This window comes from Mastigoproctus giganteus, chromosome 2, assembly GCF_048544385.1.
Source record: "Mastigoproctus giganteus isolate SK-2022 chromosome 2, ASM4854438v1, whole genome shotgun sequence".
Classification (NCBI taxonomy): domain Eukaryota; kingdom Metazoa; phylum Arthropoda; class Arachnida; order Uropygi; family Thelyphonidae; genus Mastigoproctus; species Mastigoproctus giganteus.
The window spans coordinates 21,639,288-21,658,934 of NC_143576.1; the positions used below are offsets into that span (position 1 = coordinate 21,639,288).

The following is a 19,647-nucleotide window of genomic DNA, read 5'->3' on the forward strand; positions in this document are numbered from 1 at the left end:
CAATACATACAGATAAAGTCCATTAAAAAAGCAAATAATTTCTGTGATGTTTATATCCAGATCAGGAATGCAACACTCAGATATAAAATATCATTGGTATTACAATCTAAATTTGTCAAAATAGAGGTGATTAGTCTATTAATAGCCTCCAATACTGAATTTAATTCTGAGAAACTTCTTGTGAAAACTGTTCCAAAAAGCTTCTCAGAATTTAAACCCAGACATAAGATGCCACAATCTAGAATTGGTAGTTAAAATATGGCAACTCTAGTTAGTTATCAATTCTTGGTTTAAATATATAAAGAAGCTGTCAGGGTTCATTTTCAGGGTTATTAAAATCTTATACAAAGATTAGCAGGATGGTTAATCACCATAATCAAGGTAAGCTATTGCAACAAGATCTAGAAAAATTGAGCAGACTGACCAAGAAATGGCAGATGAAGTTTAAATTGACAAATGCAAGGTAATGCATATGGGTAGCAGAATTCTCAGATTAGTGCTACCCATATGCTACCCAACTTTGGTACTACATTCAGGTTAGAAGAAAATGAAAATGACCAGGGAGTAATTGTGTAGTCAGATACGAAGTTCTCTAAGAGGTGCAGACAGGCTGCCAGGACAGCTCATGGGGTTTTGTTGATAAATATACACATACTTTGCTAGTAGGGATAAGGTGGAATTGGATAAACACAGAATAGGCAGCATCTTAGGCACTGTATACAGGTCAGAAGGCCTCACTTTAGAAAGGTTGTAGAGCTACTAGAATGGGAAAAGAGAAGGGCAACTAGACTGGTGAAGGGAGACTAGGCACCTGTGAGCAGAATTGATTGAGGTGTTTAAGGCCTTGAATGGATTGAGAAGCTGAATGGTGATGGCTTTCTTTCTCTTGCTGAGACTACATAAATAAGGGGGTATAAATTGCAGGATAGATGTGCAGAAGTTTGCCTTCAGTCAGCAGGTGGTTGATTATTGGAACAAACTTCCATCTGTCTGTTGTTGTGGAAGTGGGCAGTTTGAATAAATTCAAGGAAGAATTAAGCAAATTCTTGGAGGAGATGATGGGTGAGGTTGGTAGTTTTTTTTTTTTTTTTTTTTTAATGGCTGATGTGCTATAAGCTTGCATTATTGCATCATGAATTATTGCATCAGAGAATCTCTGTAGACTGGCTGCCTGAGAATTTTGAATATAAATTTTCACTTGACATTTATGTTAGTTGGAAGTAGAAGCATGACAGAGGTAGTGATAAGGTGCTTTATTAGGCAAAATTTTCCATGGTAACTGTGTGCAAATATATTTTCTTTTAGCCACTGAGTTGTTGATTATTTTTCGGAGTGCATTTTAATAGGCTTTGAAATGCATTCAGATCACCTTAGTAATCATCACAGTCACAATGTCCAAGCCCAACCTCAAAAGCCAATTGTACTTTATAATCAAAGTTCATGCAAAAAGTATATTTAACCATTTACATAAGTTTCTTCTAACAAATAAACTTTGTATATCATTAACATCAAATAAACTTTGTAAATCTAATAACAAACAGTGTAAATACTTGATTTTTCTACAATAAGGAGTAGGGTTAACTCCAGTAGCCGTACCCAACAATATGTAATAGTATTTCTAAAACAAAAATAAAAACCAGACTACATACAAAAACAATTGAAACAACAAGATATGTCATTTCAACGTATCTTTGGCCTGGAGGTGGAATTACATGTTAACATCATAAGATGAGCAATTTGTACATTTGTGGTCATTTTGATTACTCCATATCCTCATTCGATTATTCAGTAAAACCATTGTGAGTGTTTTTTTTTTTATAAAAGTGATCATTTGAGAAATTTCTGGAATATTTCTATTAATTATGGTGTAAATCTGAAGAGAATGCAAAATTTAAAGGAGTTTTCACATGACAGACATCAAATTAGTCAAAATTAGTGAGTTGTTGATTATTTTTCGGAGTGCATTTTAATAGGCTTTGAAATGCATTCAGATCACCTTAGTAATCATCACAGTCACAATGTCCAAGCCCAACCTCAAAAGCCAATTGTACTTTATAATCAAAGTTCATGCAAAAAGTATATTTAACCATTTACACAAGTTTCTTCTAACAAATAAACTTTGTATATCATTAACATCAAATAAACTTTGTAAATCTAATAACAAACAGTGTAAATACTTGATTTTTCTACAATAAGGAGTAGGGTTAACTCCAGTAGCCGTACCCAACAATATGTAATAGTATTTCTAAAACAAAAATAAAAACCAGACTACATACAAAAACAATTGAAACAACAAGATATGTCATTTCAACGTATCTTTGGCCTGGAGGTGGAATTACATGTTAACATCATAAGATGAGCAATTTGTACATTTGTGGTCATTTTGATTACTCCATATCCTCATTCGATTATTCAGTAAAACCATTGTGAGTGTTTTTTTTTTTATAAAAGTGATCATTTGAGAAATTTCTGGAATATTTCTATTAATTATGGTGTAAATCTGAAGAGAATGCAAAATTTAAAGGAGTTTTCACATGACAGACATCAAATTAGTCAAAATTAGTGAGTTGTTGATTATTTTTCGGAGTGCATTTTAATAGGCTTTGAAATGCATTCAGATCACCTTAGTAATCATCACAGTCACAATGTCCAAGCCCAACCTCAAAAGCCAATTGTACTTTATAATCAAAGTTCATGCAAAAAGTATATTTAACCATTTACACAAGTTTCTTCTAACAAATAAACTTTGTATATCATTAACATCAAATAAACTTTGTAAATCTAATAACAAACAGTATAAATACTTGATTTTTCTACAATAAGGAGTAGGGTTAACTCCAGTAGCCGTACCCAACAATATGTAATAGTATTTCTAAAACAAATAAAAACCAGACTACATACAAAAACAATTGAAACAACAAGATATGTCATTTCAACGTATCTTTGGCCTGGAGGTGGAATTACATGTTAACATCATAAGATGAGCAATTTGTACATTTGTGGTCATTTTGATTACTCCATATCCTCATTCGATTATTCAGTAAAACCATTGTGAGTGTTTTTTTTTTTATAAAAGTGATCATTTGAGAAATTTCTGGAATATTTCTATTAATTATGGTGTAAATCTGAAGAGAATGCAAAATTTAAAGGAGTTTTCACATGACAGACATCAAATTAGTCAAATATTGCATGTAGCTGACTGACAATTGTGGCCATTCTAATGATTAATGCAAATAAATGCAAGCAACATGAATATTACTAGCAATACTGCATATTTCATTAATTTGATCAGATTTTAGGATCAGAAATGTGATTTTAAACACTGAAAACATCACAATATTACAGTAACATCAGCATGTGAAAAAGATTTCAGTCAGCATGGAAAAATATGTTACTAGTACAGTAGTGTCGAAAATCCAAACATCAATAATCCGAACGAGCTAGCATTTATTTTTATTTTTTTTTTTTTTTTATGTTGGTGGCATAAAATAATTAAGTAAGTGCTGGCTATTGTGATCACACCTGCAAATTGAATTTTGATTCTATTCAATGGCAATCCTGATAATTGACAATCAGAGAAATATTATCCACAGGCTATAAAAATGAAGATATAATGCACCAATTTACACTTTTATTACCTTACCAATGAACAAAACTGAAAGCTGTCCAATTCAACTATTCTTGCTGAAAAGAGTGAGAGATCTGGCAATAAAGAAATAAAGTTCAAAAATGGTGCAGCAAAAAAATAAGTAATAATTTTTGTTAAAGGCCTATATATATATATATATTTTTTTTTTTTTTTTTTTTTTTGGTTTTTGGTTTTTAGGAGCATTAGCAACTAAGGCCATATTGCTCCGGGAATATGCGGTGGTCATTCCCTGACCTTTCCGCATCCTCTGTATTTGCTGGTGACAGGCTCGAACCCCGGTCTAATCAAGAAGTGTGTGCTACGCACTGCTGCTCCTTCCCACCTGGCTATGGAGGTGCCTATATATATGTATATAGGCCTATATACATAATACATACGTGTTATTGTGGCTGAAAGTTCCATTTATTTTGTTACCTATCAATAAAAATACACAAGTACAACTTAGTGTTTTTATTTCTAAACTGATTTAAACCTTTTTATTTTAGTCTCCAGAACAGTATTTTTGATAAGTTCCAAAATCCAAACAAATCGGAAGTTCAAACTACACCCGGTCTCAATTAGTTTGAATTATTGATGCTCTACTATACTTTACTTTAATTTTTGTGCCATCAGTGCCACTGAATGAGAGTATATTCTTTGGATGTGTAATATAACAGTTTTGCTATAAAAAATTTATAAAACAGGTATTATGAGGTACTTTTAGTACTTTTATTCAAAATCCCAAAAATTAAATCTGCCGTTAAATTTATGGATCGTGTATCACCAATCATGGAAAAAAGAGTTCACTGTGGATGGCAGTACAGTCTTTTGTGTTGTTTGTGAAAAAGATATTCCATGCAGAAAAATATTCCAGACCAACTAACATGTGAAAACATCGCACATTGTGGTTTTAAAAAATAATAAAAAAGGAAAAAAAGTGAAGGAAAAATTGCCAGATCAGTGTTTTTACTCAAGCCATCTATTAAGAGAAGAGAAATGTAACTTTTTAAAGGATCTCTGACTCTTGCTTTGGCAAACAGCAATAAGTAACCCAGTTCTAAAATGGTTTTTTAAAAAAATGTGCAAATCAGAAAACATTCCAGATAAATCTAACTTAAGGAAGAATTACCCGAATGATATTTATGATATCATTCACAAAATTTGTCAAGGTCTTGGGGAAAATTGCTTTTGGATGCCTGCTGATGAGACAGCAGGTGCAAATGTCCATTACATGGCACTTCTGGTATGCAGAAAATTAGACAGAGAGCCTTCTTATCCACATTTCCTTGCAAAGTTCTTGAAAATGTGAATTATTCCACAACTGCACGATTTGTGAATGAGTCTTTGTAGTTATTATGGCTAGAACCAGAATTGACCCATGGTGAAAAAATTTCTGCATTTTTAGTGACACTGCTCCATATATGATAAAAGAAACATCTACATTACAAGTTTTCTATCCACACCCAGTCTAGATTACTTGCTTAGTTCGTGGAAACAATTCAGGATTCGACCACTGCTCATCTCAGTTGCCCAAATTATTCGCTGTATAATTCCTTTTGCCTCAAAGATGGTACTTGTGCATATGATCATTCCGATATTCCTTGTCAGAGATTTGGTAATTTGGAATCTCTTCGTTTCTATCTTCTCTGGCTTAAAATCTCTCTACCTCATTCTGTCAAATTCATCTGTTGTCTCTACCATTCTCCCAACTCCACTAATCACTTGGAGCTCTTTGACTTCCTCTCTTTGCAACTAGACTTTCTCCAGTCCAACTTTCCTAACAGTGAGGTAATTTTTCCTTGGTGATTTTAATGTTCACAACTCTAGCTGGCTTCCGTTTTCTAGTCACACCGACCCAGCTGGTCAAGATGCTGAGGCTTTTGCAATTACTAGTGACCTTGCACAGATTGTTCATTTACCTACAAGAACACTGGACAATCCTAACCATGCAACCAACACGCTTGATGTTTTTCTTACAAACAACCCTTCTAAGTACACGGTCGAAATGAGTGGTCCTTTAGGCACCTCAGATCACAACTTGGTGATTGTCTCTTCTCCAATGGAGCCTTTATCTCATGGCTATTCCCAACCTCGTATTGTTTGGCATTAAAGAATGCAAAATGGGATGACCTGCGAGATTTCTTTTCTTTGGTCAGATTACTGTTTCAAAACTTCTGATGTCAACATTTGCTCAGATCGTGTTAGTGAAATTATTCTTGTAGGAATGGAATCCTTTATTCCACACTCCACTTTAAAATCTCGTCCTTTATCTAAACCTTGGTTTTCCAATAAATGTGCTAAGGCTGTTCAAGAGAAGAATGTTGCATATTGTAATTGGCTTGTTTCCAAATCTTCAGTTTCCATTTTCTGCCTACATCAAAGCTCGCAACAACTGTAAAGCAGTTATTAATCAGTCCAAACTAGATTTTGAACAGGCTAAGAGTAGAAAAATTGCTTCTTGTCCTAATGGTAGCCGAGCATTCTGGTCTCTTGCCAAAGCTATTGGCCGCAACTTTTGCTCATCTCTACTCCCAGCTCTGTCAAAACCAGATGGTTCTGTTGTCACTTCAGCCAAGGATAAAGCTGACCTGCTAGCATCCTATTTTTCTTCCAACTATCAATAATCTTGGTAAAACACCTCCCACCATTCCCAATATGCTCCACTCAATGCCTCCTGTGGTCTTCCGTCAAAAGGTTATCAGAAGGATTTTCACAAATCTAGATGCTAAGAAAGCTCCAGGTCCTGATGGCATTTCTCCACTTGTTCTCAAAACCTGTGCTCCTGAACTTACTCCTGTTTTTGCTGCCCTTTTTCACTTTCTTATTTCCCTTCTGCTTGGAAATTTGCTCATATCCATCACTTTCCTATAAAGGGTGACAAATCCCTCCCATCAAATTATCGTCCCATTGCAATTACTTCTACTCTTTCTAAAGTAATGGAGAAATCAATTAACCGCCAACTCTTAAACTACCTAGAAACCTTCCGTCTGATCAATAATCGCCAGTATGGATTCCATCAGTGTCGATCCACTGACAATATTCTGGATTATGTTACCCATTTATGGACAAATTCAATGGAAACTTTTGGGGAAACACAAGCAGTTCCTCTTGACGTCTCAAAGGCTTTCGATCATGTTTGGCATAAAGGTCTCCTAAACAAGCTTTCGTCTTATGGTTTGCCAACTTATTTTTGCAATTGGTTATCCAGTTTTCTCTCTGATCGCTCACTGAGGGTGATGATAGATGGCTCTCTGTCTTCTAACTTTTTCATTAATGCTAGTGTCCCCCAAGGTTCAGTTCTTCCCCCTACTCTTTTGCTCTTGTATATTAATGACCTTCTTCCATTGACTGGAAATCCTATCCATAGTTTTGCCGATGACAGCACATCGCATTCCACTTTCCATTTTGAGAAACCTTGCCCTACTGAATCAACTTCAACTTCTTGAATATCCGCTACCAATTCCTTAAAGCCGATCTCCAGGTAATGCTCCAGTGGGAAAAAGACAACTTAGTTGACTTCAATCCTTCTAAAACTCAGTCTTGTCTGATATCTCACAAAAAGAATTCTTCTGATCCCATGCTTATTTTTGGTGACACTCCAATTTCTGGGCAAAATGATATATCCCTTTTGAGGATTACCCTGACTTCTAAACTCTCTTGGCACAAGCACATTACAAATATTGCTTCCTCTACATCTAAAAAACTTGATTTTCTCTTTTGCTCTCGGCATTACTTTTCTTCCAAACCGCTGTTCACTCCGTACAAATCGCAAATCCACTCTACCATGGAATATTGTTCCCACATCTGGGGCAGTGCCCCCAAAACCTCTCTCAGACTTCTAGATTCCATTCAGAAGAGGGCAGTTAGATGTACTTGGTTAGATGGCAGTTAGAAGAGGGCAGCAGAAATAGTACATGCATAGATGTACTGTTTTTGCTGCATGCCTTTTCTACAGATACTTCCATGGGCACTGTTCTTCTGAATTGGCTTCTATAATTCTGGCTCTCTCTTTCAAAACAGTCCAAACACGTGCTGCCACCAGCCGACATCCATTTACTGTCCAACCTCAAATTCACAGAACTAACTTTTCATCTTCCTCGTTTATTCATTCAACTGCCGTTTTCTGGAACAACCTTCCTTCCTATGTATTTCCTGAAAATTACAGTCTACAGAAGTTCAAGTCTAATGTCAACAAATATCTTCTTTCGTCTTCTCAACCTCCAACCCAAGCACGGTACTAAATACTATAGGTTCTAATACCTCTCATGTTTGGGGTTTTCATAAAAAAAAAAAAAAAAAAGGATAATTTTGGTGAAATCAATAAAGTAATTTCTTGTGTAAAAAAATATCTTTGTCAAAGACCCTACATGCATGGTTACGAGGGGCATTCAATAAATTACCTACCTTACTTCCCATAATTACATTTCACAAAATTCCCATAGTTATATTTCAATGATTCATGATTTATCATGTTCCTACATATCTCAACTTGAATCATACTAATTTTGATCCCACTATATTTTTAGGTGGAGCTGCTGTAACAGAAAGAAGGAAGACACCTGTATCGAATTATGGATTTGCTAAAATTGGCGCATCGTTCAGTCATCAAATTTCTCATAAAAGAGGAAATGGGCCAAAGGCTATTCATGAAAGGATGGTGGTTTTGTTTGGCAACGGTGAACCTCAGAGTACCAGGTGAAATTCTGGTCAAAATAATTCAAGTGGGAGTAGAGAGTCCATCAGAGATGATCCACGTCTAGGAAGGCCTGTGTGACAGCAAACATTCTAGAAATGTGCCAAGCTGTGGAAACCCTTCTGCCAAATGACAAACATTTAAAGGTGTCCCAAATCTCTAGGGAATGTAACATGTCTGAGGGAACAGTTATAACCATCCTTCATGAACATCCGGGATGACTAAGGTGGGTCCCCAGATTTCTGACCCCTGTGCAGAAGCAGTTCAGAGTATGGTGTTGTGAGGAGAATTTAGAGCTTTATGGAAGAGATCCTGATTTCATCTTCAGAATTGTCACAGGTGATGAAACATGGGTTCATCACTGGGATTCTGAGACAAAGCAAGAATCAATGCAATGGAAGCACAAGAGTTCTCCCCCACCCAAAAAATTTTGGACAAAACCTTCAGTTGGCAAGATCATAGCCACCATTTTTTTGGGGTGCTGAGAGAATTTTGTACATTCACTATTTGGAAGACAAGCATACAGTCACTGGGAAGTCATATGCATCCCTACTGTACAACCTAAGGGATGCCATAGAGGAAAAATGCCGTGAAAAACTTTCCAGAGGTGTGCTGCTTCTTTGGGACACAGATCACATGCTGCTGCTGCAGTTTTAAGAGACTGTGATTTTACAGAACTTACCCATCCACCTCACAGTCTGGATCTGGCCTCCAATGACTATTTCCTATTTTGACACCTCAAGAAAAACATATAAGTGGATGTCACTTTGCTGATGATAATGAACTAAAGTCTGCTGTTTCTGCATTCTTTGATGGACAGGATGAAGAATTTTATTTGTCTGGTATTTCCTCATTGTCAACAAAAGTAAAAGTGTAGTGAAGTTCAGGGAAGTTACATTGAAAAATAAAACCAGATTTTTGCCTCTATTTCATTTCCTTCAAAGGTAGGTCGATAATTTATTGAATGCCTGTTGTATTCACAGAAATATGCAACCTGGCCTTTCTCTTACACCATAAACTATTTTGACAAGGCAGGGCACATATTACATGCCGCATTGTTTTATGTCCAAACCTTTGATTCTATTAAAAAAAAAAAAAAAGCTGTTGAAGCTTTGGATACTGTGGATGCTGCAACTAAAAAAAAAAGTTGTTGAAGCTTTGGATACTGTGGATGCTGCAACTAAAAAAAAAAAGTTGTTGAAGCTTTGGATACTGTGGATGCTGCAACTAAAAAAAAAGTTGTTGAAGCTTTGGACACTGTGGATGTTGCAACTATTGGAATTGCTAAGGCAATTCTTTCCAATTGTTTGGTTAAAAAAACATTTGCTGTTCATCAAGATTCGTTTTAATTGGTTACCTAATTAACTGAACTTGAAGCATTGGACTTCTTTTTTTTTTTTTGAGCAGTGCAATTGAAGAGATAGAGAAAGTTCGGTGAGAAATGTCAATCATCCTTGGAGATAAAGAAGAGAAATACATTTGATAATGTTTTACAAATGAACTCAAGATTTCATATTTTAAGAAAACAGATGACTCTGTTAACAGAAGTGGGCAGAACTTCCATTTCAACTTGAGGCTTCACAGGACCATAGCTTTCAGTTTTGTGCAGTCATTTCAACTGCCATGAAAAGATCATTCTCTGCTTTTAAAATAACGTTGAATGATACATGCCAGAGATTTTTGATAGGCCACATAGCAAAATATATTGTTATTAATTTATTGCAACAAACGTTATTCCAAGTAAAATGACACATTTAAATCTTGAATACAAAGAGATTGTAATTCAGTTAGTAAATAAATCTGCAACAAATGTATTAAAATAAAAGGAACATATGTAAAAATTATTGCATATAACAGTGGTTTTGGTGATTTTTTGTATATATTTTTTTGCCATTTTTAGTGCATATTATATCTACCAGTGTCTATCAATAACCTGGCAGTCTTATTCACTATTTTAACAATAAGAGTATACATCCCTGTTTCTTGTTCATGCACACAGATGCACTAGCAGTCCATCACACCTATATTTTTTCATGTTGGGGTTTTGACGAAGATTTTTAGATTTTTATGATAATGCCATATAGAAAAAATAAAATAAAATTTTCAGCAGTAAAAGTAATCGTATATACAAAGGGTACTAGGAAAGTTTTGCAATATGACGCAACAATGAATCACAGGAAGCTGCTTGTTGCTGCATGTTGAGACATGTTCATACGTGCATAGTAGCCGCCGCGCCAAGTCGATGGGCTCAGTTATTCATTAGTAGTGAGAGTGTAAACTGCTTGCGATGGCATCGTGGTCACGAAATGAGATAAGGACAGTTTTGCGGTATAATTTCGTGCGTGGTTTAACCATAGACCAGTGCTTAGAAGAAATGACTCTTGCACTAGATGATGATTGTCCACATCGTACAACGATATTCAGGTGGTATAGAGAATTCCAAAGGGGAAATTTCACTCTGGAGGATTCTGAGAGGCCGGGAAGGCCACGAACGTCAATTACGGAGGAAAACGTTACTGCTGTGAGGAAAATGCTTGACGAAAACAGGCGAGTGACCTACCAATAGATAGAGGATACTTTGGGCCTAAATGCACCAGCAATTCGTTCGATTCTGCAAGATCATTTGCACGTGAAGAAACTTTGTTCTCTCTGGGTGCTGCATCAACTGACTGAAGAGCAGATGACACGACGTGTGACTTGGTGCCGGGAGATGTTAAAAAAGTTTGATAAGGGACAATCTCGGTATGTGAACAACATCGTGACAGGTGACGAGACTTGGCTGTACTATTACAATCTGCCGACCAAGGCTCAAAACAAAGTTTGGGTCTTTGATGATGACGACACACCCGTAATTGTCAGAAAATCCCGATCTGTAAAGAAGAAAATGATAGCTGTATTTTTCAAATCGAGTGGAATTGTGGAAAATGTCGTTTTGGACACGCAGAAGACAGTCACAGCTAAGTGGTATACTGAACAATGCCTGCCTAAAGTCATTGGATCTATGAAGAACCTGCGGCCAAAGTCAAGAATGGACACCTGGTACCTCCATCACGAAAATGCTCCAGCTCACCGCGCCAAAGCCTGCACCGAATATTTGACCACGACAGGACTGAAACTTCTCGAGCACCCTCCCTACAGTCCAGACCTTGCTCCCTGCGACTTTGCACTGTTCCCGCATGTGAAAATGAAGCTAAAAGGGAGGCGGTTTTCCAGTGATGAGGACCTTCTATGGGCTTGGGACAACGAGTGTGCTTTACTCCCTAGTGAAACTTGGCAGAACTGGTTTAAAGATTGGTTTCGGAGGATGGAGAGGTGTATTGAATGTAGAGGAAATTACTTTGAAAAAATTAAATAAACAAAGCTGTATTGCAAAACTTTCCTAGTACCCTTTGTATTACTTTTATATAACAGTTGATAGACTAACAGTTCAATAACTGCTGAAAGATTTTGAATTACTATATTGAACACTGTGTGTAGTATAAATATCTAAAACAATTTCCATACAGAGGAAAGAAATTTAAAACTTAACAAAATCAACATCATTACCTCAAACTTACAGTAACAGGGAAAAAGAATAATTTTATTTCACATTACTTAACTGCTAACCTCCATTCCAAATACATTACATCCGAACTGTTTACTATCTGTTGGGCTATATATCTTGCTTTTCGATAAACGGTGGATGCAGGAGACTGACAAAGGGCTAACTGTACGATATCTGGACTTTCATCGTAGAGTAGCGATGCATTGCGACGTATAAATTTCTCAAAGTCTAACTTTTCTTTTTTTGCCTTTCAGAAAAGAAAAATATGTCATAAAAATAAACAAATTCTAATCAGACAAAAATTGAGAGCCAGAAATAAATTAGGGCTTCAAAATACTGATTTTATGATAAAAAAAAATCTGCACCGAGATTACTTTTCTATAAAATTAAAAACACATTTTTTTTATTTTTTTACAGAAAACAGTTCTCAAAATGTGTAAACTTAAATTTAGCATAACACGTTTGGTGAAAGAAAGTTTATATTCAATTATGACTTCCAGAAATACAGTTCAGGAATGATACACTGTCAAAAACACAAGTGTATGAATGGTTTCCTGAACCGAAGGACGTGATGAGACAGTGAGCAATCTCTCCCATGCTGACCTGCTACAAACAATACTCTGGACAACTGCTATATTTCTAATAAACATTATATGTTATAGATTCAATTTTAATCATAAGGGGATTTTTGTTTGCAGCAAAGACCTAGGGGCTTAGTTTTTGACCACCAACGCATAAGCTTATTTTGACCTTAAAGAAAAATACCATAATCACTGTTCTGCCTAATCTGCTAATATAAATCATACAGCATCACAAGAAAGGAAAATCCATTATACATTTAAAAAACTGAAACACTACCAGGACAGATGCTTCAATGCTTAATGGCATCTCAACAGCCAGTAGGCAGTCTCCATTAGTGAAGAGAGGATTTTTCTTTTGTGGTAATTCAGCACAATTAACAAAAAAAAAAAAAAAAACATTAGCAACTTAGGCAGAACCATGGATAATAGTATTTTGTCTCTAAATTGAATATAAATCCAAGCCTTGGTGGCCAAAACTTCACCTTCTTTCCTGAGTGGGAGGCAAACCTCTCCCCACGATCAAAATCAGATGCAGCATAGTGTACAATTTTTATATAATTTCAACTACTGCATGGAAATATAACCTTGCAGTGCTATATTACTGTGCCGTATTTTAATACATGAAACTTCACAAGTGAAAATCTGTGTCAGTAGTGTGCAGACAATCATTCCATGCAACTATGCTTTTGAAAAGTGAATGAAAGATGGGTTCCAAAGATGCTGACATTCAATCAGAAAAACCATTTAGAGTTGAGGTTTCTTCTAAGCATTTGGAATATCACAGAAAAAAAGGGGAATTATACTTCAGAAACAGCATGGGTCTGTTAAGGGGAAATCTTGTTTGACCAATTTGATTGAATACTACGATGTGGTCACAAAGGAACTGGATGAAAAAAAATAATTTTGATATTGTTGCACATAAAAGACTGCTGTACAAATTGGAGCAGGGTAGCATTAAGTGCAAATTGTTGCAATGGGTAAAGGGATGGTTGAATGAGAGAAGACAGGAGTGGACATTACTCTTAATGGACTAATGTTATTAGTAGAATCTCCCAGGGTTTGGTGTTGGACTCATTGCTGTTTTTTATATTTATTGATGATATTGAAAAAAGCATATCAGGCTTAATGTTCAAGTTTGCAGATGATACAATGGTTGGTAAGGTAGTTAATACCAGTAATAACAGTATGCTACTTCAACAGGAACTAGAAAAGTTAGGCAGATGGGCTGAGAAATGGCAACTGAAGTTTATCATTGATAAATGTAAAATACAGAGAAGAGCAATAAACTTCAGAATAATGTAGCAAATGTGTGGTATACACTCAGTATAGTGGAAAATGAAAAGATCTGAGGTTAATTGTGCAGTCAGATATGAAGTTTGCTGAGCAGTGCTGATGGGCTGTCAGGGCAGCTCATAAGGTTTTGCCAATGATATACAGCAATTTTGCTAGCAGGGTTAAGGTGGTGATTATACCATTGTATAAGGTTGCATCCTGAGTACTTCATATAGGTCTGGAGGCCTCACTTTAGGAAGGATGTAGAGCTGCTAGAACGAGTACAGAGAAGAGCAATGAGACTGCTTAGGGGAACAAAGGGGTGCTCTTATCAAGAAAGGTTTCAGTTCTAGGCACATGTGAGGTGATCTGACTGACGTGTTTAAGACTTTAAATGGACTTAGCAAGCTGAATACTGATGGGATTCTTCCTCTTGCTAGGACCACACACGAGGGAGCAAAAATTCAATTTGAGAAAGGACGGTTGCAGAATAGATGGGCAGAAGTGTGCCTTTAGCCAGTGCTGGAACTTCCATCTATTATTGTGGAAGTTGATACTTAAATAAATTGAAGGAGGAACTAGACAAACTATTGTATTGGAGCAAATGAACATGTGAAATGGGAGGAGTCAGGTTTTTTTTGGTGATGTATAAGCTTGCCCTTTTTGTATCATTTGCCACTGCTAATGATAATATCGGAAAATTTAATAATTACACAAACAGTCTCTTTTATTCTTTTTTTATAAAATTCCTTCTATTCTTAATAAGCCTGAAAATTTTTTTTATTAAACAACTTTTTACAAAGCGAAGCATGTTCTACAATTTTCAAAGTAGGTTATTTATAAAAATACATTTACATGTATTTTTATAAATAACCTACCTTGTCTAAAAATACACATAAATGTGGTAAGCACTGAAAAATGATACACAGATTATATGTGAATATAGTTCAAAAACATATTGAAAACCGAAAGAACAAAAATTCAGAAACTGCAGAACATCCTTATATTTATAAAAAGTAAATAGGGAGGTGGAGGGAAGTCTTGGAATTGGGAAAGGTGGGCTGGCCCAGTGAGGCTGTTTTCTACAGGATCCATGTTAACTTTCAACACCACAGTTACATATTTAAGAAAAAGATAGTATGAACCAGAGCTGTAATGCTCAATACATTCTACGTTCATATCAATATTTGTAAAATAATAAGAAAAGCTTAGCTCAATATAGTAGGTAGAACACTTCCGTATGATACTCTCCAGAAATTAAAACGGAAAAATCGAAAAACTTACATTAGAGTAACAGATAGTTTAAAAAATAATTAAAAATCAATTTAATGTAATTAAAAAATAAGAAAATTAATTTTAAAAATTTAACAAAAAAAATTGCAAAACGATTTTCCTTCCTGAAGCTGACAATGCTTTTCGGCCGTATTTCGTGATCACAGGAATGAAAATTACCGAATAGGGGTGAGTATGAAATTTAAATAGGGATTATTTGTCTTCACGCATGCGCGTAAAAGCCCACGAATCGGAGATGAGACATGGCTGACGAACATTAACAGAATTTTCGTGTAATTTAATTTCTACAGTTTCGGAAATTAATAGTCACGTATATTTATTACGTTGGACACTAAATATTTTGGTCTCGTTAAATAAAAAAGTATGTTTTTCATTACTGGCGTGAAAGGCTAATTCTGACGTTGCTGAATAAGAAGCACAAACTGAGGCCACATGTTGATTAACACAAATATTCAAATAAAAATGCGCCGAACCCTGGTAAGACAAGTCGCAATCACCGCAAGAAATGTTGTATATCAGGTCATTAATTTATGTTGCGAACGAGGAAAGGACTGAGCGATTGTTCAGTATAGTTGTAATTTCCGTATTGGTCTGGACACAATTTTAAATTCAGTATCTTTAAAGAATCTGTTAAGCTGTTTGTGCCACTGTTCAACATATGGGATAGAAATAAAGTATTTTTTGATATTACTATTGTTGGTTGGTGTATTTTTTTGTATCCTATCCTTAGCTTGTACCCTAATTCAGTTTATTGTAGCAAGGGAATAACCCCTGTTTAAGAATCTGCTGGATAATATTTGTATTTCTGAGACCAAAGCAGATTCCGTCATTGAATATATGTAGACATTCAGAAATTAATTAAAGATAATCGATCTTTTGTAGGTGAATGGATGATAGCTGTTATAATGTAGAACAGCATACCGGCGTTTGTAGGTTTTCAATAGATGTTAAATTGGATTTTATTCGAGTCCCGAGTAAGCGTGAAATTTAGAAAATTTAATGATTTTGTATCCATATCTTCCCTTTCCAATGTAAATTTGAGCCTATAATGAATATTATTAAACGAATGTAAATTGTCTTGGATAGTACTATTATAATAATTACTAGGACATTGTCTAAATACCTCCTATAGTATGTGAAACAGGGTCGAAAAGGCATCAAATGTATATGTTCAATCATTGAGAGATAGTAGTAGTAGTAGTAGTGGCACATGATGCAAGAAAGCAAGTGTAGGAGCTTATGCAGCATCAGCCAAAAAAAAAAAAAAAAAATCACCCCATTCCCTCCAAATGCCTGTCCAGTTCCTCCTTAAATTTATTTAACCTATCAACTTCCACAACGACAGATGGAAGTTTGTTCCAGCAATTAACCACCCGCTGGCTAAAGGCAAATTTCCGCACATCTATTCTACATCTGTCCTTTCTTAATTTGAACTTATGTCCCCGTAGGTTCGTAATCTGAACAAGTGGAAGGATCCCATCAGAATTCAGTGTGCTCAACCCATTCAAGGCCTTATAGACCTCAATCAGATCACCGCGCAGGTGCCTAGTCTCCAGCCACTGCAATTTGCAGAACTTAAGCCTCTCTTGGTAAGAGAATCCCTTCATTCCCCTCACCAATCGTGTTGCTCTTCTCTGTACACGCTCAAGCAAATCTACATCCTTCCTAAAATGAGGCCTCCAGACCTGTACGCAGTACTCAAGGCCTGACCTGACCATTGCCTTATACAGAGGAACAATCACCTCCTTTTCCCTGCTAGCAAAATTCCTATATATCATTGACAAAACCCCATGACCTGCCCTAGCAGCCTGTCTGCATTGCTCAGAAAACTTCATATCTGACTGCACAATTACTCCCAGGTCTTTTTCATTTTCTACCACCTTAAGTGTAGTACCACACAGTTGGTACGTTTCTCTGGGGTTACTTCTACCCATATGCAGTACTTTGCATTTGTCAAGGTTGAACTTCAGTTGCCACTTCTTAGCCCATCTGCCCAAATTATCTAGATCCTGTTGCAGTAGCACACTGCCATTACTGTCATTAACAACCCTGCCAACCTTTGTGTCATCTGCAAACTTCGACATTAAGCCTGATATACCTTCATCAATATCATTGATAAATACACAAAACAACAGTGGACCCAACACCGAACCCTGTGGGACTCCACTAATAACATTAGTCCACGAAGAGCAGCACCCATTGATTACCACCCTCTGTCTTCTCCCACTTAACCATCCTTTTATCCATTGTAGCAACTTACCCTTAATACCATTCTGCTCCAATTTGTACAGTAGTCTTCCATGCGCAACAGTGTCAAAAGCTTTCCTGAAATCCAAGTATATGATATCAAAATTATTTTTTGCATCCAGTTCCTTTGTGACCACATCATAATAACCAATCAAATTTGTCAGACAAGACTTTCCCTTAACAAACCCATGCTGTGTTTGAATTATTGCTGCAGTCTTGTCTAGATGATCCTGCAATGCATCTTTAACCAGTGACTCCATTATTTTACCCGGAACAGAAGTTAAACTAACTGGTCTGTAATTACTCGTGTCACCCTTCGATCCACCTTTGTGAATTGGGGACACATTTGCACATCTCCAGTCCGTGGGAACTTCCCCTGAGTCCAAGGATGCTCTCATAATTATGGCTAAGGGTTTGCTTAGTTGCTTTGCTGCCTCCTTTAAAATAACTGGATAGATCCCATCCACCCCAGGTGCCTTTCTTATGTTTAAGTTCAACAATTTCTCCTCCACTTTGCTCTCAGTTATTACAAAATCATTAAGCACACTGCTACAATTTGATAACCTTCTTCCATTTTCAAACTGTAATAATTCCTCACGTGTGAATGTAGATGCAAAATACTCATTCAGTTTGTTTGCTATCTGAGCAGGATCATCAACAGTCGAACCATCGATGTCAAGTGGACCAATCATATTCATCCCCTTCCTTTTAGAGTTTATATAAGTAAAGAAATCCTTTCTGTTTTTCTTAGCATCTTTTGCCAAAGATTTCTCGTAATCTGCCTTCACCTGCCGAACCTCCTTTGTGACCTTTTTACAGACTAGCTTATATCTGCCACAGGCTTCTGCGTCACCTGATAATTTATATGCATCCCATGCATTTTTCTTCTCTGTCACGAGTCTCATTAGTTCATTTGGTAACCATTTAGGCCTACACCTTGAACGATATTTCTTAATCGGTATATAAAGTCTAGTAGCTTCCACGATTAATTCCTTGAATGCTTCCCACTTAGAATTTACTGTTTGTAACATCGTCAGTTGATCCCACTGTACAGAATTTAAAAACTGTCTGAGACCACTGTACTCCCCTTTACGGAAGCAAAAACCCTTTCCTTTACCCCTGACGGTAGTTACCTCTTTGAGTAAATCCCACTTCAGCACAGTGATCACTGCCACCTAGTGGTTCCTTTATCTGCAAATTCTTAATACACGAATGATCACTGCTGATAACCAGATCAAGAGTATTACTTTCTCTGGTTGCCTCTCGAACATGCTGCTGCAGAAAACAATCTTAATATTGGAGATAGATCTCCAATATTAAGCCGCTCAGGCTCAATCCCATTGGCAAACCAAAAATTTGTTTGTACACTTTGTCTCGAAAGATGATAATGGTTGGCCTCAACTAAGAGTTTAATTAAGTGAAAAATTTCCTTAATAGGAAGCTTCGTATAATTAATCGGTATCGAGTTATTATTTAACATATCCCAAATAATATCTAATGTGTATTCAACGTTTACATTTGTATATAATGAGGTAGCATGTAGTGAGAATAAATTGTCATTATCGCCAAGTCTACAATCCTTAAGGTTATTAAATAATGTATCGTAGTTCTTAATCCCAAATTGTATCGACTGTCTAAAGGATTTTATAATGCTATATATGCGTGCGGTTAAGGATGAAAATGCCGAGTTTCTGTAGGAAACAATAGGCCGAATAGGAAATCCAGGCTCGTGTAATTTTACCTGACCGAAAAGTGCAGGAATATTGTATGTTCTGGCCTTCAATTCCTTTAACTGAGCCATAGTAATAGTAATTTTTTTCGATACGGGGTTAATGTTTTATTGTATTGATTGGCTAAATTGATAAATAGTGCCGGGTCTACTTCAAAATAAGTGGATGTATCTGAAACAACCGAATCTAACTTATTAATATAATCAGGTTTATCGAGTATTACCACTGTATCTCCTTTATCTGCCCTCTGTATAATAATGTCTTTATTTTCCCGAAGCTCACGTAAAGCTGAACTGTCATGTGTATTCAATTTAGGAAGTCGCGTTTCTTTTATGTTATTGATCACTTGGTTAACTTGTTGAATAAATAAATCTGTTTGTGGAACATTACGAAGTCCAAATTCAATATCAATTACGCACTGTTTTTTAGGTAGTTTTCGAGGCAGTAAATTATAATTTAATTCTTTGGATAAAAGAGAAATCTGGTCCTGCGATAGCGTATAAGAGGAAAGATTTGTAACCTGTTGATATGTCGGTTCATTGAAAGCTGGGCAAGGGGACGTTCGCGAACTAGCTGACCTATTTGGTGGTGTGTATGCGGGAGGATCGTCACCCAACTTGTATGCACTTGGTCACAAGCCTGTAACAATGTGTTAGAAT

At 36.2% G+C, this 19,647-nt stretch overlaps 1 protein-coding gene across 1 annotated transcript in view; it reads right to left on the bottom strand.

The window, feature by feature from the left end:
• The window catches only part of LOC150089209 (apoptotic protease-activating factor 1-like), a 188,646-nt gene that overhangs the window by 98,014 nt on the left and 70,985 nt on the right, over nt 1-19,647 (bottom strand). The window contains exon 7 of the mRNA XM_090389882.1: nt 11,928-12,112. Within this exon, the coding sequence (XP_090246008.1) occupies nt 11,928-12,112 (185 nt within the window). The remainder of the gene's footprint in view (nt 1-11,927; nt 12,113-19,647) is intronic.